Source organism: Leopardus geoffroyi, chromosome B4 (genome assembly GCF_018350155.1).
Source record: "Leopardus geoffroyi isolate Oge1 chromosome B4, O.geoffroyi_Oge1_pat1.0, whole genome shotgun sequence".
NCBI classification, from domain to species: domain Eukaryota; kingdom Metazoa; phylum Chordata; class Mammalia; order Carnivora; family Felidae; genus Leopardus; species Leopardus geoffroyi.
Genome location: NC_059341.1, coordinates 57,488,355 through 57,514,116, shown reverse-complemented (window position 1 = coordinate 57,514,116; position 25,762 = coordinate 57,488,355). Strand labels below are relative to the sequence as shown.

Below are 25,762 nucleotides of genomic sequence, written 5' to 3'. Positions count from 1 at the left end.
CATTCTAGCACCTTAACACTTAACTACCCTTGTAAACTTTCCATCTCCTTATTTCTGTCAACTAAAATCTGGCAAATTTCTTTAGATTTATTTTCAATTTAATGACTTCTCTCATCACCTATATCTAATTACTGTTTATCAATCCAATGAGTTTTAAATTTCAATTATTCTATTTTTCATTTCTTAAACTTTCAAAGTTCTATTATTTTTTAAGTTTTCCTGAACATCTGTGATAATTTTTCTTTATTTCATTCTATTTTTCCACCTTTTACTTAAGTAAACATTTTAAGCATTGTTTTTATTCTTCATCTGATACTTGACTGCTTTTGGATGTCTAAATCTGTTGCTTCTTGATTCTGCTCTTATACATGCTAGATTCTTCTTTATGTATTTGTTAAATTTTTTTAGTGACTTTATGTTTGGCTGAACTTAATCTGTGGGAAATCATCGTATCTAAATTGGTGATACTGGTCTACTGTACTGGGTTGTTCTGCTAGGTTCCAGGAGGCAATATAAACCAGAGACCACTTATTTTTAATTTTGTAGTTTGGGGCTTCACTGACCATATAGGAAGTTTTGATTTCAATTGCAGACCCAAGTTAGGTAAAGCCTGTAGTTGAATAATGGAGGTACAATTATTATGACTAGGTTTTTATGGTAGTAGAATATAAAGTCAATGAGATCAGGGATTTTAGTCTGTTGGGGTTTTTTACTATAGTATTTTAAGTACCTGGGAAAATGTCTTGTACATTGTAGGCCCTCAATAAATATTTGTCAAATTATCCTCATCACCATCATTATTCTCATCAGTGGTTTTCTACCAGAGGTATTGTAGAAACATTCCAGTATGCCTGCTTTAATTGCAATATTTCTTTTAAACTTATCTTTCAGTAATGGTATATCCCTCTTTTTTCCTGTGTTAGTACAGGAATCTGAAGGTTAGCTTTTTAGGGACCCAAGGCTTCATCCTGGGTTCTAGTTGCTATTACCTACATTTGCCACCGGTGCAACCCTCATTCTACCCACCTACTCTCAACTTACTAGTCCTCATTTTCTTTTTCAACTTCCCTGGAGGCTCAATCAAAAAAATATGTTGATTATTATGTAACCAGGATCTATGTGTGTTATAGCAGCAGAGTTTTCTAGGATATTTGATATTTGATACTGTTTCCATTATACTTTTTTTAAAATCATGTGTTCCAATAACTATTTTCAAGTCATGCGATTCAAAATATTTGTGATTTAAAAATTTTTCATGTAAGTTATAATGTATTTTGTTATGGTAAGATTTATTTATAAGTATATCCTTTATTTGAGTGGCTGTAAAGGGTGATGGTGAAAAACCTGAATTCTAGCTCTTTCACTTACAATCTGTCTTATTTGAGGCATGCCTCAGTTTCTTCCCTTGTAAAATGGAGGTGATGGAAGGATCTATTTCATTGGGTTTTGGTGAGTTTGGATGAGTGAAAGTAGAATTGTGCAAAAGTCAACATGGAAAAAAAGGATCATGAGAGAAGCTTAGGGAAACAGAATAGATGTTAACATTAACAATCATCTATCAAATACTTTTGGTAAAGGGCAGGCAGATGGAAAAAAATCATGCATTCAGTCTACGTTCTCTTTTCATCTAACAAAACACCCATATAAAGCTAGAATTGTCACCATTTTGATGACATACAGAACATTTCTAATAGTAAAAGCAGTTTATAGATTTCGCAAAATATCAATGGTATTTCATAATTCACCTTTATTTAACTATTGTCATTATATGTGGGCAAGTTATAGTGCTTTTTGCTGTACAGGATCGAGTAAATTTAGCAAAGTAGGGAAATTAGCTATACTGACATAGATTGTTGCAGGTAGTGTAGAGTTCCCTACTCAATGTACCGACAGTGGAATAATTTATAATATTCCTTCTTCGCCAGATTTAAAAACTTTTGATTATATAAATGACACTGTGTTCAATGGGTTGTCCAATTACAAAAATATTTCACATTTTCAGCTTAAGAAACATCTAACATGCCCTTTCTGGGAATTTCACACGTTTTATTTTCAGTGACAAATGTTCTAGTGAGTGGCTTACTGCTAGAATGTCTTCAACTATAGTCAAGTGAGAAGCATCTGAGTACCAAGTTCCAACTGAGATTATGAGGCAGTATCCATTGTTATTCAAAGAGCATGGATTTTTCACATTCTAAGCAATAGAATTGCACATTAACCTGCCGCTAATATGGTTGCGTTTGGGGGCGATGTTTGAAATGTTATTTTTGGTTTTGCTTGCAGGAATACTTGATGTTAAGGGCTTCTTCCCACAGATACAACATTTTTCATTGCTGCTTCAGTATACACTTTGCATGCTACAAATAAACAAATCCCCATACACTAGCCCTTCACATCAATCTAGCACCTGCTTGCTAAAATATTGAAATTACACACTGGGAAAAGTCTGAATAAAAGAAACGTATATAGTATAATCACAGTTATTTTCTTAAACAAAATAAAATTAATACGTAGTTTAAGGATACATCTATGTACTTGAATTTTTAGTCAAAAATTTAAAAAACTCTTTTTTAGCATATACAAGTTCATGCCTACAAATTAAACTCTATTCTTCATGTGTTTCCATTACCTTTTAGTCACATTACTTTATGTATTGATATGTGGATAAGAGCAAACAATTCAACTGTGTTCAGTGACACACAATGTTCATTTGAACTGACTTCCTAATCTTGTAAAATATGTATTCATTAATTATGAGTAATAAAAAATTACAGTTTTATCATAAATAACATCTAACTGTAGTTCTTATGGTATTTCACTAACGACACATCAGACTTCTTTCTCTCTTCTCCCGAGGAACAATGAAGTGCACAACACCTAACTGAGCATAATCAATACTAAAACTAAGCTCTGAGGAAGGTCATGAATTGGGGTAAAAAGTGGCAACAGTTATATGCCATGTTTTGGGACATTACTTTGGGGAAGAATGTTAAATCCTGAATGAAAATGAAATAAAGCCTAAAATCCACTGTATAAAAGGAAATGTTTTACTAAACTGTTCCTCTTACAAGACACTGAGACTAAGACATGAGTAGCCTTATCTAATAGTAATTGTCTTTTTTTTTCTTTTTCAGAGAGAGAGAGAGAGAGAGGGAGAGGGAAAGCTGGGGAGAGGGGTGGAAGGAGGGAGAGAGAGAATCTTAGGCAGGCTCCACAACCAGGGTGGAGCCTGACTCAGGGCTGTATTCCACCACCCTGGGATCATGTCCTGAGCCTAAATCAAGAGTCCAACACTCAACCAGTTGAGCCACACAGGCGCCCCTGTAATTGTCTTTTAAAATAATTAGTGCAATTGACATAAATTGAGCAGGTACTATATGCTGGGCAGTAATTTGGATCCTGTGGATACCAATATGAATTTGCTATGTCCTGCCCTTAAGGCAGTTTGCTCATGGAGACAGACACAAGTAATTTCAACCTAGTGGAATCCCTATAGGGAGTACAGAGAGAAGAATGAAACAGTTTGTTTTACACAGCCTGCACACTTCTACCTCAGGCTTTTAACATCTCCTCTTCCATTTGCCTGGAACACTTTCCCCCAGGTTACTGAGAGGTTTATTGCATCCTTTCTTCCAGATCTTTATGGCACCATATCATTGATGCCATATTTAAACTTGCAGCCTCCATCCCAACATTTCTTTTCCTCTTTCTTTAATTTTTCTGTAGTGTTTGTCTGTCTTACTCATTATAATATTCCTAGAACCAATAGTAATACCTAGCACAAGTGGGCACTCAACCCATGAATGAATATATTTTGCTTGGGAGTTTGGGTAGTCTTTATAAAGGCAGTGACACTTAAGTTAGGTTTTGAGGAAAAAGTAGTTCTTGAGTAGAAATAAGATGAAGTTTTCAGCTTCACCTCCTGGTCTCTAACTTGAAAACAAGTCAAAGAATAAAAGATCTCTTGTGCGGAAATAATCATAAATATAATGAGGGAAGTGTAAATTAATACAAGCAAGAAATAGAAAATGTTAAAAGCATTCATAATCCAATGCTCATTGCATAGAATAAATACTAGTGGTGTGGATATTTCAGCAAGAAGTAAACTAATAAAGGTCAAATAATTGGTAATGATTTCAGGAAACTTTGAAATAAATGTTAATATTATGTATGCTTTTTATGAAAATCAGAGTGAAAAAATTATTTTTTAATGTGTATTTATTTATTTTAGAGAGAGAGAGGTGCAGAGAGAGAGGGAGAGAGAGAGAATCCCAAGCAGGCTCCATGCTGTCAATGCAGAGCTTGATGCAGGGAGCAAACCTGGCAACCATGAGATCATGACCTGAGCCAAAATCAAGAGTTGGATGTTCAACCCACTGAGCCACCCAGGCACCCCTACATTTTAGTAGATTCTTCAGTCACATATTAAAGAATTTTTTCCTATTTTCTACCAAAATAGGCTACAAAGAGTCACAATTTAAGATCTTTAAGATCTTTAGGATAGCAATTCCTGTATTAAATATTCTTCTGTGATATACCAGGCTCTGTAATATTCTATTACATCTCTGTTTTTTTCTGATTAATTTTCAGATCATTAAAGTAGTATGTATACACACTGAAAATTTTAAAAACACTGTGGACAGAAAACATAACACAAAATAAAATGTAAAATAAATATGAAAATCAAAGTCAAAATGCCATCCTTGTGGTAAAAATCTCTTAAAACATAATAGAATTTTATCCTTGCAAGATAATTTAAATGTGATCCATTTTTATGCTGAGCACATAATATGGGAATTTTAACAATGTTTCTATACTCTTTTTAAATAAATCAGTATTTTTATTTCAGAAGATGATTACGTTTTTGTTTTATAGTTAAGTAGACTCAAAAATAAGTTCTAGGCTTACTGTTTGGTTAAGTATATGATCATGGGTAAATCTCCAAATTATTTGTTTGCCTTTCCAATTTCCTTATTTTCTTTTTAATTTTTCTTTAACGTATATTTATTTTTGAGAGAGAGAGTGAGACAGAATGCAAGCAGGGGAGGGGCAGAGGGAGAGGGAGACACCTACAGGTTCTGAGCTGTCAGCCCAGAGCCCCATGCCGGACTCAAACTCACGAACTATGAGATCATGACCTTAGCTGAAGTCGGCTCCTTAACCGACTAAGCCACCCACGTGCCCTATTTCCAATTTCCTTATTAATAAAATTGAAATAACAACACCTGACCTGCTGATCTCCAAGAGGCAGGATAAAGTATAATTGGACTAATTTATGTCAAAGGACTTTATAAAAATACAAAATAATAATATAAAAATAAAAAACAATCATACGTGATTCTAACACAAGATGTGATTATTTCAAAGCACATTTAATCCTGCTTCAGATAGTAGTGACATTGTATATTTTTTGATGTGGTCTTTTAAATGTGTTTATTTATTTATTTTTTTAATTGAGGTACAGTTCACATGCAATAGTGAAATGGAGTGGAATGGACCCTTTTTTAAAGCATACAATTCAGTTGTTTTAGTATAGTCATGGTGTTTTGTAACCGTCCTCACTGTCTAATTCCGGAACATTATCATGACTCCAAAAAGAAACCCTGTATGCGTTAGCAGTCATTTCCAATTTAACCCTCCCCACAAAGTGATAATATTTTGAGGTATAATATTTTAAACAACTTATGTTGAACTAAGATTTATGTTGCATGAGAAAAAAAATCACTAATAATCTATTGTAGGCCATTGAGCAAAACATCATAAATCAGAAATCAATAAATAGTGAATTTTATTAAGTTTTCTAATGATGGTGTCCTGAGAAATATAATTGAAAAATATATTATATTTCATGTTGGCCATTATATTTTATGTTGTCTTTCATTTGCATGTAAATGACAATTGACAGAGTAATGCATGATATAAAATAAGATTGTATTAGTATTGGCAAAGCCTGATTCTGTTCATGCTAACAGAGAACATGCATACTCATATGAACTAGGCTGTTTTGTTGTCAGGAACCATGATAAGTAATACAAATAGTCACACGCATTGGAGGGAACAAATAGCATTGCATTATAAAGAAAGACTTTGCTTTTATCAAGTAACAGCTATCGAGCTACATAAAATATTGCCTTTAAGAAATAGGTGATAACCTAATCCTGAGTAATGCATCATTTGAGATATTTTAATCATTGCCTTTTTAATTCTTTCATTCAGTGCAAAATTGTCCTTGGCAAATTGAATGGCTGTTTTTCCCATACTCCTTCACAATTGCTTTCTTATTTAACACCATATTTTTGCCACCCTCAAGTTTCTATGATTATCAACCTTTAAAATAGAGATTTTTCCTTAAGTCAGCAAAGATACTTTGTTTAAGCATGTTTCATATTTATAAGAAATGGCATCATTTTGGTTGATATGAGTTTAATGTATATTAAAATGGTGCTTTATAAGAATGTAATGCCTAAGTGTTGAAAATAAATAAAAGGTGCTATTAGACAAGAAAACTACTTAGTTGAAACCTGCACAGTAGTAAGAATGAAATTTTATTGCTTTAAAGTGACAGAGGTCTTAATTCTACATCATTTGAAAGTGGTTGTATGCTAGTAACAATGCCAACAATGAGAACATCATGCAAAAGTAAAAATGCAATAGTGAAATGAGCCATTGAAAGGAAGAGTCAGTGACCATATAATATTTCAGTTTCTATTATATCTAGTAGCAATCTGGTTAAAAAGAAATGACAGTTGCCCTGAAGGAAATAAAGTGGAGGTATTATTGTAGTAGTAGTTTGGAAAGAAAATTGCACTGTGTCTTGACTGGATTATTTCTCTATCCTTGTAAACTATCTCTACCTCTCTGTGGTGCTGCCTCTTGCCTTCTTTATACAAATTGAGTTTGTATCATCTAAACTCATAGGGCCCAGGGGCCCTTTGGTGACAGAGAGGAGGAGGAAAGGGGGAATTAGAAAAAGAAAATGTGACAGGCAGTTTTGAAAAGAAAAGCAATTTTCCTTGTGGGTCTGTTCCTAAATAGGAGTTCTTCAATGCAATATTTTGCTTCTGCAGAGCAGTCAGTCAGAATCAAGTGCATGCTTGTGCTGTTTTGTGGGGCTTGGCACTGACAGGTTTTATTTAGGAGGGGTGGGAATCCAGGGGGACTGGATGTGGGGAAGTTAGTAGTTTGGCTATATCAGCCCTGGAGGCAGAGTTAGCACTTGCGATGGGACAAAAGTATTTGTAGTCATCAGATAACTTTGCAGTCAGCTTCAATAGCATCACTCTGGGTTTTTTTCCTACTTTTTTTTTTTAATTTTGGCAGCCAAGCTCTTAGTAGAACCATCTGTCTTTCTATTAGTATTTTTGAGGCCTGTTTTGAAGCCACTTTGCTTGGCAAAGTCACTTTCATCCTTGGAAACGATTTTTAAAAAAAGTTCTGTGGCTTTTTGCCGAAGAAGAGTACTATGTAAAAAAATCCACATGGCTGTTCATTTTTGTTCTAAAAGAATATGGCTACTTTGTCTTTGTCTTAAATCACATGAAATTAGAGGTGATACAACTCCAGTGTGGCTATTGGGAAGTGAGAGGCAGGCATAGCAATTTTAGCAGTGTTTTTATGTCTCTGTAGCTCTCAGTGAGATTTTCTTTAGTTTTCCTAGTAGATTAATTGGAAGATAAAATTGACTCCTTTACTCTTAATTTTACTGTAGTTTTTCTTTTTTTTTCTAAAGACCATTGCATTGGATAGGATAAACTGACAAATCTACTTTCTCTTATATGAAAAGAAAAATCACAAACTGTTAGTGGTCATTGAAGATCCCATGCCTCTTCTTGCTAATGGTAGAAAGTCAGCTTTGTGATCCTGGTTACTCCAGTTTGGGTAATTATATCCTGCCTACCTAAACCCCTCTTGTAATCTCATTTGGATATTATATTCTTCATTTTCTCAAGAACTACTGTGTACTATCACTGTGTGCTTATAAACAGCTGCTGTGTTCTCCCCTGAAGATGGCTGAATTTCATCTGTAGGTGAACTGATCCCTGAAGATGATGTGTGCTTGAACACAACAGTACTCATCTGACTGAACTCCTGAGGAACATTTGAAAGTTTTAGATTTTACATTTTATTTGTACTTGTGATAACTTAAATCATACAGCTGCCTTTCATTATAACATCTGTGTATGTAGTTTAAGCAAATGTACCATCATAACCTAACTTCCTGTTGTTTGAGCTCTCACACAAATTGCTCCTTGATACTGATGTGGAGTCCCTCTAGTTATTTGATTTCTGTATTTTTCCAGTCTAGTAAGCCCTTCCAGGTCTCTCTTCCTGGGGTAGAGCCCAGGGCCCCTTGTCATTCAAAAGCAACTTTGGTTTCCTCTTAATGTCCTTGCTGAATTTCCCACAATCTCCTTGTCTTCCCCAACCTGAGTGCTGGAATTCACCTTCTCTGCTCCTCAACCACTGTGACAGGAACTCTGAGAAAAATCACAGGAAAGGGAAGACTCACAGAATATATATATATTCTCATATACCCACATGTATATAGCATCCCCCCCATCATTAATACCCCCCTTTTTTCTGAATATTTCTTGGCTTTTTCTCCTCATTTCTAACCCTCCTATAACTAATCAAGCCCTCATAATCTATTGCCAGGTTGACTCAATTAGCTTCCTGTGTGGTCTCTATGCTTGGTCTTTTAAATCTCTTCTCCATATACCCATCAGAGTATTCTACCTAACCTACTCAAAATCCCTTGGTTGTTCCCCACAGCCTCATGGGGAATTTCATGCTTCTTACCCTGACACACAGACTCATTTAGACAGACCTTCTCACCACTGGTTTCCTCTTACTTTTTCGTTATCCCAGACTGCCCAGATGGTGTCCCCTTCACATGATGCTTTTCCTTATCCCTGTTTCTTTCCTCATGTCTGCTCCTTTGCTTAGAATTCTTTTCCCACCCTCCCATCTTTTTGCCTAGCTGATTCCTACCTGTCTGTTCAGCCCCTGTACCTGGTATACCTATCCCCATGAGGCTTGCCTTGTTTTCTCCTGGCTACATTAGGAGTCTCTCATCTGCTTCCATAGTCTCCTACACAGGTTTCTGTTACTGAATTAATGACAGTGGATTATAGTTACCTATATACCTATTTGCCTGACCAGACTCAGAGCTCCTAGAAGGTAGGTGTTATGTGTGAACTCATCTTTGTATCCCTCGTTAGAAAAAAGTGCACGTTCTGCTTAGTGAAATTGTTGATTGAGTGAATAAACTAATAAACAGAGGCATGTGACTGAAAGCTAAAGGAATAATCTTAAGTACCTACTTGATATATTAGTTTCAGGGAGTCACTAAAGGGTTTTGCAATAGAACATTTACATAAAATATAAAATATTTATGGATAATTGATACATACTAACTTGTTTTTTTTTACAAGTATCCTAATGTGACTGGCTTGTGTTGGATTCTTAAGATTTTAGAGGACAAGTTTACACTATGTGGTAGAGTGATAAATGATGTTGAAACATAATACACCATCTTAAAGGAAGTAGCCTCTTAAATTTATTGTGGGTTATTCTAACTAAGGAGTAACATGCCACCTACTAAAAGGACTAAAATTTTGTGACAAAAGAATTTTATTGAAACTTAATTATTAATGTCACACATTTTAAACCTTAATTAGAAGCTTAAAAGGAATTTCACGCATTAATTGAAAGAAAATAAATGAAGTTAATAGTGAATAGGATTTGGAAGTACTCAAAACTTCAAGTTTGTAAGTGTGAATTACTAACCATATAAGAAACTAGTTTTAGAATTTATCCAGACATCATTATGCTGTTTTGATGTGATCTGTCTGTTACTCCCAAAGGGTGACTAAATTTCAGCAGAAGTGAACTGAAAATTAGTTAAGATACAGCGGTACTACAATTGATGCTCATTATTTTCACTAGTTGAGTTTTATAAAGTTGCCATGAACACTGAATTAGCAAGTACCAAACAGTTGCTCCTGGGAAAAATACAGATTTAGGTTCCTAAATGCCTTTGGTCACACCGTTTTTATCACCTGATCAACATACTACTTTGTTTTATGTGTGTTTCATTTTAAAGACACCTTATTAATATTTATTATTGATTTTATGTGCATTTGAAATGGTGAAATCACCAACAAAATGTCTTACTAGTATGTGCATGTCTGTGAGTGACTGCAAAAGCACTGGTCCCAGTAAATTTGGGGAGGCAGTAAGGAGTAAATTTCCGACTGGCAAATTTGCACATACAGATTCTACAAATAGTGATCAACTGTATTTTGAGATGCCTTTGTAGTTGCATATGTAGATTAGCCACACATTTTGATATTTATTTAGTCTTTATTCTGAGTTTTAGTACAATGCTCTATAATCTGTTGTATGATAATCTAAAGAAAACCCATCATTGGGACAATGAACTTCGTCTTATTCACCACTGTTGTTCCTTTCTTTCCCTTGTAGTTTCAACTTCCCCTCCAACTTCTCTTATTGTGCAGGAAATGAGTACTAGATTAAGAGTTAAGACATATAGTTCCAGTATTAACTTTGCTCTTACTTTGAGGTGGGAACTTGGACAATTCATATGGCCAAGGCAGTATTTTCTTCCCATTCAGCAGAATGATTGTGTTGTGCCAATCTCTAGGATCTTTGTCAACCCTAAAACTCTGTTATTCTATATATGCAGATCTTGGAAAATTTAGGCTCTAAAACAAATCATAACACTAAATAAAAATGCATTTCCATAATCATACTAAGATAAAAGGCTTAGACTACATAGGTATTTAAAAGCACAGGAATATGTTACAATGTATTCTTTCAAATACTCAAATTTTGGGGTGCCTGGTGCAGTCAGTTAAGTGTCTGACTCTTGATCTCCGCTCAGGTCATGATCTCACGGTTCAGGAGTTCAAGCCACATGGGGTTCTGTGTTGACAGTGCAGATGCTGCTTCAGATTTTCTCTCTCCGTCTCTCTCTGCTCCCTACTCCCCAGTTCATGCTATCTCAAAATAAATAAATAATTTCTTTAAAAAATACTTTTAAATAGATGTAGTTTAAAAGATGGGAATATAGGGGTACCTGGGTGGCTCAATTGGTTAAGCATCTGACTCTTGGTTTTGGCTCAGGTCATGATCTCCTGGTTTGTGAGTTCAAGCCCTGCACTGGGCTCTGCTCTGATAGCACAGAGCCTGCTTGGGATCTCTTTCTCCCTCTTTCTCTGTCCCTCCCCAGCTCTCTCTCTCTCTCTCTCTCTCTCTCTCTCTCTCTCTCTCTCTCGTCTCTCTCTCTTTCTTTCTCTCTCAAAAAATAAACAAATACCTGATACAATTTCTTTTAAAAAGATGGGACTATATAATTTGTTCTTGTTTTTTTATTCATGAATTATCAATACATGTAGTAGTTTCAGCTGCTGTGCTAAGCTCTCTAGAGGTACAATAATAAATAAGTTACAACTTCTTTCCTAAATAAGCTCATAGGTCAAAAGGGAGGCTCAAGTTATACAAGTAACTATTATTCAATACAGTAAGTATTGTATTAGCTTTATGAGGTTAAAAGAAGTAACAGTTCTTTCCGCCTGAAAATTGGCACCACAAGAAAGAAGTGTTTCACAGGCAGACACATTATGTGGGTCTCAAAAGCTTTTGAAAAATAAGTAGAATTTTGCCAAGAAAAAAAGGAAAAGAGAAATCACTCAAAACAGAGGAGAAAACACTTTAGAGCACACTCAGGCATGGAAAAACACCGAGTATGCAAGGAACTCTTCGTGGTCCTTTGAGGCAAAAGTACAGGATCTGAAGCAGGGCAACATCTCTGGAAAGATAGACCGAGGACAACTTGTGAAGAATCTTGAATACCATACTGAAGGGTTTGGTTGTGACTCTCTAGGAAAAAGCAAATCATTAAAAGTTTCTCACAAAAGGGACATATAAAAACAGATAAAAGACTCAATTAGAAGGAATTCTATGAGCAATCTGACTTAATGTCTGGTTCTATCCTGTGGGCACCAAAACCTGTAAAAGTCAGGCAGTGTGCCTTTCAACTACTTACATACCTGAGGGTGCTTTGTGACTCAAGGTGAAACATGAAGACAAAAAGATTAGTTGACAGTGACTGAAAGCATTCTATACAACTGTACTTCTCCAATGTGGATGCATGTTGGAAACATCAGGGGAACTTTAAAAATGCTGCTGGCTGGGTCTCACCCCTATTGATTCAAATTCAATTGGCGTGGGAAGAAGTCTGGGCATTGAGAATTTTTCAAAGCTTGCCAGGTGATTCTAATATACATTCAAGTTTGAAAACTGCACTAAAACAAGAACCTATTGTTCCTGCAATTCTAGAGGTTATGTTTCCCCAATTTTAAGCTATCTGAAATTTGGATACTTCCTATAACCCTTTTGGGTGTTTCATTTGGAGTTCCTTTCTTCTTCCCTCTAAAATGCTCTTGTTAAATTTATGTGTACATCGTATAACCAGTGGTGTCTTCGAAAGGAGGAGGTGTACTGTGTAAAATATAATAACTTACAAACAATGAAATATAAAATATATACAGCAGCTGGGTCTGTTCGTTTCCTTGCTTGGTATTCTGGTCAATGCCCTCTTCTTGCACTGAACTAGCCCCCATGCTCCTTTGTCTTCTGATTTCTACCTCTTATTTTGCCCACTTATTCCTACCAACTTGCTCCATACGTAGTCTCTTAATTTTGAGTCTTTAGTCAATTGTTTTCCATTGGTTTTTACATCAGGTATATCTTTCCTCCAGTATGCTCAAAAAAGCCTGGCTGTAGTGATATAAACTTTTCGCTCTAACCTTAAGACACTGTCTTTTTGTATTCCTGTTTGTTGTCATTCCCTTTTAGTTTCACTCTAGTGGCAGTGATAGGTTTAAAATCTTTTTGGCTAAAAGAAATGCCTTCCAATTTACAGTCATTGCTGAAAACAGATCTCTCATTCTTATAGTGCTTATTTTTCTCTCCGTCTCTGTCTCTATTTCCCCCTCCCTCCCACCCTTTTCTCAAACATCCCCCAACCCCACCCCACAGTGCGTACACTCACCAACCAAAATCTCAGGAATAGCTCAGAAGTTTACCGTAAAAGATGAAATAATGGACAAACTGTAGGTGGACTTTTAAAGTGAGAAATGATGAGCACTATGGGAATCATAAGTGCCCCAAGAATGTTCAGTGCCAATGGGAGAAAGAGAAAACAAATCTGAGGGAGTGTTCAGGGTTGCTGTTAGGATTAGCAACTGAATGAATTTGCAGTCTTTTTTGGATATTTGTTTTCTTAGTCTTCTATCATTATCTCCACTGTAATGTAATGGGCATAGGCTCTTGCTTTTCTTGTTTACTCTTGTTTTTCTACTGCCAAGCTCATTTTCTTGTACATGGTAAGTGTCAATTACATATTTTCCAGGGGTGCCTGAGTGGCTCAGTCACTTAAGCATCCAACTTCAGCTCAGGTCATGATCTCGTGGCTGGCTCCTGAGTTCGAGCCCTGCATTGGGCTCTGTGCTGACAGTTCAGAGCCTGGAGCCTGCATCAGATTCTGTGTCTCTCTGTCTCATTCAGCCACATTCCCTGCTCATGCTCTCTCTCTCTCTCTCTCTCATTTCCCAAAATATAAATAAACATCAAAAAATTTTAAATATTTTCCAAATAATTGAATTAATGTGTGGAAGGAGTAGTAAGAGAGAATAAAGCATCAGATACTTGATTTTTAGCATGATCCTAAATTCTTGGTCATATGTTTAATAAAAACACCATCTAATAATAATGTTCATCAGGGAGATTTTGCTTAATAATTATTTTCGGGAAATATTTTAGTTATGATAACCACTGTATTAGTCGGTAATGTGATATTGCTGCGTAAATGACTACATTAGGTTGTATTCCTAGAAATCTCTGCTCCATTCCAAGAAGATAGTTATTCTGTTATGCTGGGTTATTTATTTACTGATGTGAACCCCATATCCTGAGAATGACATCTGCAAATTAAAGTGTATTCCATAGATGGCAACCAAAACACAGACCATGTGGTTTGAAGAGTGGTTCAATTGCTTGTCAAAGGATAGATGAAGACAAAAGAGTGTATGTAACACAGAGCAGGATTCAAGGGACTGATTTTAGACCTAGTCTAACTCTCCCCTTCCACGGCCATGGACAAGTCAGTTCTCTTTTGGCCCCAGTTACCTTTCTATAAACAAAAGGGAAAGTCTTCATAACTCTCTAACCTTCTTTCCCAGCTCTTTTGTTCAAAAAATGTCAATCTTGTGTGGACATGGGAATTATATTCAAGTAATAAAAGCTATTTATATGTAAAATGATACCAGTTTAGTTAGTTTTATTTTAGAAGGTAGAATTAGCCCTAAACAGGATTTATAGAAGGAGATTTTAGTTCAACCTCAGGGCAATTTTTTAACCATTACATTAATGCAATAAGAAAAAGCCTTATTGTATGAAGTAGTGATGCTTCATGTGGGTATCATGCAGGGAAATTATTCATCAGGTTAGAAAATGAACTTGGTAACACCTTCCAACTAGAGTATATTCTAATTTTGCTGTCTAAGGCTTGACCTCAGGGCCAGTGTTTGAGCAAGCTTGTATGCCAGTATATTGAATCGAATAAATGGTTTTCTTTTGTCATAAAGTAAGGAGGGCGGGAACCATGGAGCACCAAAACTTCGTCTCTTTGATTCGCTCTATCACGTTCAGCAGGTTCAAGGTCAACTGCCGCCATTAATGATTCCCGTGTTCCCTCCTGATCAACGGACACTGGCTGCAGCTGCCCAGCAAGGATTCCTTCTTCCTCCAGGCTTCAGCTATAAGGCTGGATGTAGTAAGTACCATTGATTTTCCATTTGGGAGTGGGTGGAGGGCATGGCTTTAAATTAGGCAATTTAATGTTCCTGCCACACCAAGAAATGACATCACTCATATAGAATTTTTATTTTAAAGAGGAAACACACCAAAAGTGTAGAAAAGGATTTATGTTGCTTTTTAAAAGAACGTAGATTATTTCTACGCTCCTGAAGCCAATATTTGCTCTTAATAATTCAGTTTCATAACTTTCATTTCTCGTGTATTTTTCATAATATGAATATAATTTTCAGGTTCAATTTGTTTTTGCAAAGATAAGATAGGAAGATGCTTTTCAATTGCTTTCCATTGCCTTTTAAGATAAACTCATTTCCTAATGTGAATTAGTTGGCCTTTCCTTATCTGTCTCCTGCCTACGTTTACAGCCTAATTTCTCACTAGTCTTCTTTTAGTTCTTAGACCAAACCATACTCTTTCATGACTCTGGACTTAAAATTGTGAGTGTTCGCTCTCTTCAGTATTCTGGACATCTTTCTTTTTCTTTTCTTTTTTTTTTTTAACATGAAACTTATTGTCAAACTGGTTTCCATACAACACCCAGTGCTCATCCCAACAGCTGCTCTCCTCAATGCCCATCACTCACTTTCCCCTCCCTCCTACCCGTCATCAACCCTCAGTTTATTCTCAGTTTTTAAGAGTCTCTTATAGTTTGCTTCCCTCCCTTTTTTTTCCCCCCCTTCCCCTCTCCCATGGTCTTATGTTAAGTTTCTGAGAATATTCTGAACATCTTTCAACTCAGATCAGGGAGAACTTGCCTAACCTAGTTACATCCCTTTCTCTTAGTTCCTTTGGATCCTGTATATTTTCCCTTTTATTTTAATTTTATGTAAGTTCTATGAGAGAAAGTGCTGGCTCTGTCTTATTCATTGTTATATCTAAACTTTTAGTACAACATTCAATTACTTGTTATGAATGAATGAATGAATCGCCACTTGTTACAAACACTACAAGGGCATTTTTGCACTAAGTGAGAAGTTATTCCAAGATAATTGTTTATATTGCTTACTAATTTTAGATGCCAGTGATTTTATGACTTTTTTCTTTTTTTATCAAAACTGAAATTGTATATTGTTAGTTGTGTAAACACTCTAATATTTCACTTTCCAGAATTTAAATAGCCAAAATGCCAACTATAATCTGTTAAATAAAAATCATAACAAATTCCAAAGAGAGAATAGACCACTAAGCAATATATCTCCTGGAACATTATTACCATGGCCAGAAAGAATATAGAGAAGTCAAGCTCATTAAAATATTTTTATTGATAAAAGTAAAACATCATCGGAAACAATTAATGAAACATGATCATCTTTTAGATATTCATGTAGAATATTGTATTGTAAAGCCCGAGTATATGTGGGTTCATTTATATTTTAATAAATTGTCCCATTAACATCTTGCTATGCTTCAGTATTTATTGCATTTGAGAAACTCTATCCAACATTGCTAGAGATCAGATCTAAGCTTCCTGTAAAAATGATGTCTTGGATTTTCACATTTTAACATTTATTCTTAGTCTTTAAACATTTCTCTATATAATATTGAAGAAGTGGGATGCATTTTTTTTAAATGTACAAAGCCATTTGAGAAGAATAGATTGCAGCTGTAGAGTCTAGGTAAAAGTGAACTAAACTTGGGACTATAAAAATTCACACTTGTATGATATTTTGCCCTTTGCAGTTTTGAAACTACTCTTTCACGTCTTTCTCTTGACTTTGGTTTCATGTGTTTTAAGATGGTGTTCTCACTCTGGGTCCTGAGTTTATTCCTTTAATATTAGTTTCCACATTTTTCTATCTTCATAGATCGATTCATTCAGAAACACCAACATTTTTTTATGATTAAGGACTATATTTATATTCTAAACATTTAAGTTGTAAGAATAATTTAAATTCTAAATATAGGATTTTAAACTCTGTTGCTATACTAAATTCTGAGTTTTTAATCGTAAAATTTTGTTTTGTTTTGTTTTGTTTCCATTTTCCTAAGGAATTGCTATTCACCTTAAACGCACGTTGCCAATGTGTTTTTTGGTAATCTTGGTTATTAAAAAGAAAAACAAAAGACACTTTTGAAAATCATCAGTTGCCTGAGATTGCACCTGCAATATGTATGTATAGACAAGTTCTGTTTTCCAGAAAGGCATTTTTTAAGTAACTGTAGAAATAAGTCCCATCAGCAAATATTGTACTGAAGAGAAAACCATGTTGGGTATGAACAATAGAGTAACTTTGGGCCTGGAAAAGGTCAAGGACACCTCTACCTCACTCCCGTTTGCCAGAATTGGCATGCTAAATTTGTTCAATGTTAATGTGATGTGGCATGGAGACACTTCTCCCTTTCTAAAATCGTTCATGTATTATCCATTTGATATTTATGCCTTTGGTGCTTAAAATTACAAATAATACCATTTCTTTTGTAACCTTGGAAATTAAGTAGAATATAGCCTTTACAGCTGCTGGCAAGCCTGAACCTAGTATCATGCCAAACCCTGAAGCTCAGAAGCCAGTGGCACAAGAAAGGACCACCCTTGTTGACACTCTGGCACTTTGACTCAGTTTGGGTGGAAGCACTAAGTAGTCCAGGCTATTTCGTCACTAATCGCATTGCAGGAAAGAATAGAGATAGGAAAGGACATAAATCTTGCCATCTCTCTTCAGTGGTCTCCTTATTTTCTCCCCAGAATTGTCAACACTACGTCAGTTGTTTTCATTTGAGTATGATTACCTAATTCTCAATGAAGAAGACTGACCAACTCGTCTCAATTTGTGTTTCAAGCGAATATCAAAGACATATTTGGTGGTATCAGAAATTCAAATGCTTTTCATCAGTCCATTCATAGAAAATATTGATGATAAATTTTTCCATTTAGACTATGTATCTTGATCAAATAAATAAAATAAAAATCTCTGGAACTATACGAGAAAGTTCAAATGTTCTCAGGAGGGAAAAGATAATATAAGAACATTAAGTTGGGGAACCTAAGCATCACAATTGAGTGGGCATCTGCTGTTTTCAAAAAAAAGAAGCTTTCTGTTGGACATAAAGATATTTTCTCTTTGAAAAATATAATAGTGGAAGTATGGCATAGAATGGAGGCCTACTGCTGGATTCTCCCTTAACTGTTAAAATGAACGTCAGTAAATAATAGAAGAATAATTTAATAGCAGTACAACCAAAGACTTCAGAGCAAACTGGCTACATAGTAAAGAAGTTTTAAAGAATGTTGTAGTCCACTCGTATCCGTGAATATGTAGATCAGTTTACAGATATTGATGTATTATTATCAGAATCTCAGGTTCTGTTTTGGCATTTGCTATTAATGAAATCAAGTATGAAACCACACTTCTTCATGGGTCCATATCTAGTTATTACTTTTCTTACTTATTTTTTCAATGTTTATTTATTTATTTTGAGAGAGAAAATGAGTGGCTGGGGGAGGAGCAGAGAGAGAGAGAGAGAATTACAAGCAGGCTCTTCACTGTCTGCACAGAGCCCGACGAGGGGCTCAAACTCACGAACTGTGAGATTATGACCCGAGCTGAACTCAAAAATCAAATGCTTAACTAACTGAGCCACCCGGGCGGCCCCCTACTTATTTCTTAATATCTAAAAATACTTCCAAACTTCTAAGGTGGTAGAGATAATGGTGTATTATTAAGTTTAATATTTTTAATATATATAATAACTTGAAAACAATTACATAAAAACACTGGTTTGATCAATCACCTCAATTCACAGACCATTCCACACAGGGGAAAAATTAATGAAATAATCTGTATTTTTAACTTGTCAATTCTATGAAAACTGTCAACTAAGTTGCTATATGTAGACACACCCCAATTTTTATAATGCATAATTAAAAATCCCAATTTTAAATTATGTTTGTGGGCACCTGCTCAGTTTAATCAGTAAACTCTCATTAAAGTTCTTGGAATAAATTTTAAAACTAACTAAGTTTCCAATACTGAATAATAAAATAAATGGTGTAAAAATGAATTGGTTCAAGTACACTTTGGATGGTTGAGGAGTCCAAGGACCCAGTACACTTCCCTCTGCTGAAAAGTCTAAATGAAATCCTAACCTCTTAACCAAAGGCTTCAACCTGTGAACCATAAAAGTTGTTTCATCTAGACTTTTGTGAAATACAATGTACACACATTTGACACCTAGAGAATACTTCATGTTGCAAGAAGACCCCACTTTTGTGTTCACTCATATGGCAAAAATCTAACAAATTTCACAATAATTTTGAATGTGTATATTGGTTTTAGCATTTTAAACTTGAGAGAAACTTTTGAGATAAGGTGGCTGAAAGTCCTAAGTTTGGTTAATACCAATTTCACTGATTCCAACTTCCAGTTCTCTTTCCAGGACACACAGCTTCCTCACACCCCACCCTCAAAGTTAAATGGCGTTCCCTCGGAACACATAGTTTGTAGGCAGGAATGAGAGGAATAGGTGTTTCTCTTTTCACTAATAACTACAGTCCTCTGCTCCTTTTTGTTTGGGTGTAAAATTTCTAGTCATATAATTCTAACAGCTGCCTTAGAAATTTGTGACAGGAACACATTTTATGCGGAAATAAAAAAAATCTGCAGGAAGGCAATTCAATAAAATAACCCATTTTCTACATACAGTATAAAGCAAACAGTGGTAAAAGAGTTGGCTCAAGAGTTTAGCCCAAAGTGTCAAATTGAATGTGTCACATAGCTGCAGATAGTCTTTCCCCATAGATGGGCATGTGCCTAGTGCTGAAGTTCCCAAACTGTGTGCTAAGGTACCAGGGTGCCTTTACTAATTCACAGGGGCATACAACATATTTTAAAATTTCAAGAAAAATACAGAGACATCTGTCAGACACTACATAAACTACCTTAGCTGTTTAGACCTTTACTACTTAACAAAATGGAAGAGTTGGGTATTTCTTTTGTCCTGCAGGTGCCATGAAAAAATTATTGAGCTGTGGATGGTGCCTGAATCCATGAAATTATAGGAACTTTTGGCCTAGTCTAGTACATGTTCATTTAAAAACTTAATATCACCTATATTACTAGAAGGTTATTGGTGTCGACCTATCGTATTACAATCATAGAATGGAATATTATAACAAAATTTATCTTGTACTTATGGGTTGTGAACAATATTGTATACATAAAGCAGTTGATTCATTTGTCTATACCAGTTGATTCCTGTGTCTATGTGACTTCAAATAGTTAACTGTGTTTTTGTTTCATTTTGATTTAATTAACCCAGTGTGAAATACACAACTACAAGCTGAAAGGTACTTGGAATGAGAGAACGTGGACTTGAATTAAGTTTTGCCTTGTTCTGCTACTGTGATTGTCCTGTGCAAGTTACTGAGCTTTCTTTTCCTCATCTATAATATGGACTAATAACACCCATTTTACTTAATTGTTTCAAAGGTTAAATGGGATTGTATATGAACTAGTACCTAGGTAGCATTGTGCCAGGAAAACACAGATCTGGTTTAAAAGAATATATTCTAAAACCACACCTGGCAATTAATTGCATTTCGTATCCTATCCAGGATCAAATTCATTCAACCACACCTGAATGGGGCTTCCTCTGACTAGGAAAATTGAATTGTTTAGAGAAAAGTATTACAGTGCTGATGGAAACCATTTGTCTCATGTAGATACAGCCTTAACTATTTACATCATAATCACCAAGTTTTAACTTTTTCTGTTGTCATTTTCCACTTGTATATTTATCAAAGCTCATGTTGGAAAAGATCAGGTCATTTTGGTTTTTTTTTTTTTGAAAATGTATTTAATCATTGTTTTGGCTGTATGAAACTAGAAATATATTCACATACTTTCCACATTTTAACACATTGATTAATTTTTCAGAAATGTGCTAAATAAAATAGCCATATAACGTTACTGATTGAAATATTTAATTGCCTTATGAGATTAGCTTAAATAAATAGAAGTCGATGAGCCAAGCTTAATAAACTTAAAATATGCTGTATTTATTCTTCATCAGTTTTCTGAACAGTATTTCCGCTTCTAATAAAAAAGGAAACTCTCAGTTAATTAGTTCCTCATACACCACAATAAAATTAATGTTTAGGAGTTAAATACCATAAACTTCCTCAGGCATATTTGCTGATGTGTTCCTGTTTTTGGTTAATGTCACATGTTTCATTGTTTAATGGGGATATCATGTGGGTTCCATTATATCTCTCTCGTGTAAAGGGTCCATGTGTCTGGCATTTTAGGAGACTGCATGCTAATTTCTGATTTAACTGTGTCAGCTGACATACAGGTCGTTGACAATCAGTGCTGAAACAATCACCGAGTCACAAGCTAAAAACCATTGACATGGTACGCTTTTATCAAATTGACAAAATAGGAAACATGTGTTGTCAGGATCACATACTGTAGGTTCTTTGTACGTTAGCAGAGAGAAGAGGATGTAATCATATATTCAGGCTTCTGTGTTTGTGTGTTTTAAAATTATTGTGACCAGCTCTTCTCTCTACCCCCCTCCCCTGAAACACCTTATAAACCAGTGACTTTGGGTGAACCCAACTTCGTTGTAGAATTTAGTCTATATATGTGTGTGTGTGTGTGTGTATATATATATATATATATATATATATATATATATATATAATTTATATTGTATTCATTATATTTGTAATATATATTATATTAGTATATAAAATTAGTAGTATTAGTAAATATATATCTAGATCTAGATCTAGATATATATTTACTATTATTACTAATCTAGATCTAGATCTACATCTAGATCTAGGTATATTTATTTAAAGAATTGCTGTGGTACCTGCACAGCCAATCATTTAAATTGCCATCTGAAATAAGTTAGACTGGTGGCTTAAAATGTGAGATGATTAAAAAGTAAAGAGAATTGAGTGCAAAAATGTATATAACATTCCACAATTATGGTGGAAGCTACCCTCCAATTCTCATGGGAAGGATGTTTTTAGGTCAATAAAATGTGATGTTTTTTTTTTTTTCCTAAAAGGGAGTTTGTAGTATTTTTACAAGATTCATCACTGAGAGAAGGGAGATGTATGTTGTGACAAAGTGTCATAACTTGGTATAAAAACAATAGCTTATATTGTGCCTTATTGTTTATAAAACATAGACACATAATTAATTTTAAGCATCATAACTCTGTGAGCTGATAACTAAGCTATGTTAGTAACTACTGTTGAATCCCGTCCTCCCAACACACACACACACACTACTACCAAAATACACACATGAGCAAACACAAAAAACAAAAGCCCCTTTTTCAAAAAATTCCTCAGATTTTACTAGACCAAAAATATATACTTAATCTTTTAATCCATCTTGTTTGCTTTTTAACACTTAAGAACATAAGCATGCCATTCAATTTAAATATAAACCCATTTGGGTCAGTTTTTCCTTTTTTGACATAATTCTTGATAATGTAGATTTGTCAAATGGAAAGAAAGAGTGCTTGGCTGATGACACTCTGTGCTCTCAGCCAAGAGGCCTCACAATGTGGTATTACCATATATCACATTGCCATAGTCCAACCTAACCCTCAGAATTCTAAATTTATATCTTTCTGGCCACAGCAAACATGGAATCTCATCTTTGTAGCAGCCTCACATGAAGGTCATCAGACTGAAATGTAAGCCCAGAAGGGCAATATTTTATTTGAATAAATTTATTTGAATAAAATATTTATTTGAATAGAACTGTCAGTGATACCAAACACCTCTGTTCTCCGGTGTGCATATTCTTTCACTGTAGAAAATTCCATTAGAAGACAAACTGTAGTCATGAGGTTGATAGGAAAATATGGAAACAGAAAAAGTATTTAGTAAAACAGGTGAAGATAGTATTTGCTTCCAACTCTACAATAGATACATATCTTCTATGAGGACTGAACAAGTCATGCTCTTATAATATCATGTGGAATCATATACTGTTTTAGGTTTATCTACTTTAAAGGCCAAAATAATATTAGTTGAAACATGGTGAAAGAATATTTTTTTCACTTACATAATAGTCCAAACATTGCTCCTGTGGTAGCTCCATAAGAGCAAATCCCAGGCTTGTGCTCTTATTATACCACCTTCCACAAACTATAGTTTTTGTCTTAGATATCTTCCCCAGCCACCGTATCCCCATTCCAGCCAGTGGAAAGGGCAGAAGAACTACAGCGACTTTTTAAATAATACTATTTCCCTAAAAATTTATTTTGGCTCTATATTCAAAGAATATTTTCTTACACCTACTTAATACAGTCATCTCATAACAACCCTTCACATTTTTTCCTAATATATTAAAGATAGCACCTGCTGACTGCACAAATCTCAAATGATGTAGAAGTATAGAAAACAGAAACCGAAAGTTGTCTGTCTACACTCATATGCCCCTATAATCCCACTCCCAATATGTAATCACTGTTAACAATTTGGTACTTATTTACCAGAACTATAGATAGAAATATGTATGTGTTTATATATAAATAAGTGTATACATTTATTTATATATAGATACATATATGTGATATGTAAAATGTGAACATATCTGTAGGTTGTAATGTGTATGTAATGATACATAGATGTTTTATATATATATATATATGATTTGTACTAAATAATATATAATGTATATGAGGGTAATGTTCTATGGACTATATTCTACTTATAAATTAAAAAAAATCACGACTATCTTTCCTCTTCTGTACTTTTATTTTTTTTAATTTTTTAAGATATTTATTCATTTTTGAGAGTGAGAGAGACAGAGCGTGAGCAGGGGAGGGGCAGAGAGAGGAGGAGACAGAATCCAAATCAGGCTCCATGATCTGAACTGTCAGCGCATAGCCCAACGTGGGGCTCAAACTCACGGACTGCAAGATCATGACCTGAGCTGAAGCCAGACTCTTAACTGACTGAACCACCCAGGTGCCCCATCCTCTTCCATACTTTTAGATCTAACTTCTCCTGCATAATATTTCATTAAGCTGGATTACCATATTCTATTTGCATTTCCCACTAATGAACATTTAATTTTGTCTACAATATTTACAGTTAAATAATTCTACAGTAAACATTTTTGTGTGCACATATTTGCCCCAAATGAACTCTTCTAGTCCCAGTATATGGCATTTTACTTTCATTCATTTGTTCCTTTCTGAATAGTTTTCACCTGAGAGATTGCCTCTAAGTTCTAATGCTCTCTGAGTTGGTTAGTGGAAGGTCTAAAACTTTGAAAATTGACTCATCTGAGTCAAGCTATAAATAAGCATCAATGAGACTTGTAATCTGAAACTATTAATTGTCTGGATTTAGTCAATTCTGTTAGAAAAAAAAAATTAAAGGGGCGCCTGGGTGGCTCAGCTGGTTAGGCGACTGACTTCGGCTCAGTTCATGATCTCACCATGAGTTTGAGTCCCGCATCGGGCTCTGTGCTGACAGCTCAGAGCCTAGAGCCTACTTTACATTCTGTGTCTTCCCCTCTCTCTACCCCTCCCCTGCTCATGCTCTGTGTCTCTCTGTCTCTCAATAATAAAAAAATATTTTTAAAAATTTTTTGAAAAAAAAATTAAACAAGATATCAAAAGACCTTGGTAATCAAAATCCCATTTCATATTATTCTGTGCCCTTAGGCTAGGCCCAAAGTCATTTCCTCTTTGTGCCCTAGATTTTTAATCTTTAAGTGAGATAAAATAATGTCTGCCCCACCCACTTCATAAGGGGATTGTAAAAATTGTGCATTTCTGAGGAATTTAAATTATAATATAAATATAACATATAATTATTATTTATTAAATGTAGAAGTCTGTTTTGAACATTTGGAATGTGACATAATGAAAAGAATTTCAGGAGTTTATTCTAGGTCACTATACTTCTAACCAAGACTTTTGCATTATTTGGTTTTCTTTTTTTTTTAGGGGGAGGGGAAATGCCATAACGGTTCTTAATTTTCAGAGTTCTAAATGTGTCATTCTAGTAGGCAACTCTAGACCAGAAGTCATCCCAAACATACAGCTCACAGGCTTATTGTTACAGGGGCTAGGAAACTTCCTGTTTTCAACCTGCAGTTTCCAGATTCCAGCGACACTCCAGGAGGAGGAATATCTATCAAAAAACCATGATAGACAGAAAAGTGGAAAGGCTATAAAAGGTGTCAAAGAAATGAAATGCTTGCTAAACCTTAGTATTAAAAGTGGAAAATAAAAACTAGCATTTGCTTTTATCATAAGTGGCTTATACCAATGCCCCTCTTCCAAATCACTGCTTTTAAGTACCTGAATCATTTGGGGTGTTTTTCTCTGTGCCATTTATTTCCTCATAAGACACAGAAGCAAAATATAGACATAGTAATCTAATGTACGTTTGGATATAGAAGCTGTTCCTTAATTAATGATTCTCTTTGAGCAGCTTAAAATGAATTATTGTGCAATAGCTTAAATGATGCCTTCGTAGCAATACTGGAATGCAGGAGGAAAAGGAGATTTCTTTGATTCATTGTCACCTTTTCAGGGATACTCAGATTTCTTAGATAATTAACCCAGGAATTTTCATTAGGACTAGAATTCATTTAATTTATGGGCTAAGAGGTAAAGAAAGAATGCTCTATCTCTTATAATCAGAAATGTCTTCCCATTTTGAGAGGCATTTCTTAAAAAATTTATAACCTTTTACTAAACTAGCCAACTGAGTAACTATTAGTTAAATAGGATAAAGTTTTCATTTGCTATGCTACATTAAAAAGACATAAAAATATTTTTTTTTATTTTTAAAAACTTTTTACTGAAAACGCCTGTGACAGAGCAATTGAGAACAATTATCTTAAAATATCTTTTGAAAATAGATGTTTAGTCA

The 25,762-nt window shown here is 34.8% G+C and overlaps 1 protein-coding gene across 22 annotated transcripts in view; it reads left to right on the top strand.

Moving 5' to 3' along the window:
* The window catches only part of SOX5 (SRY-box transcription factor 5), a 1,013,293-nt gene that overhangs the window by 871,112 nt on the left and 116,419 nt on the right, over nucleotides 1-25,762 (top strand). For 18 of the 22 annotated variants that reach the window (XM_045466143.1, XM_045466144.1, XM_045466148.1 and 15 more), the window contains one exon: nucleotides 14,737-14,860. In XM_045466143.1, the coding sequence (XP_045322099.1) occupies nucleotides 14,737-14,860 (124 nt within the window). The remainder of the gene's footprint in view (nucleotides 1-14,736; nucleotides 14,861-25,762) is intronic. The other 4 variants (XM_045466137.1, XM_045466153.1, XM_045466139.1 and 1 more) reach the window with 1 other exon arrangement.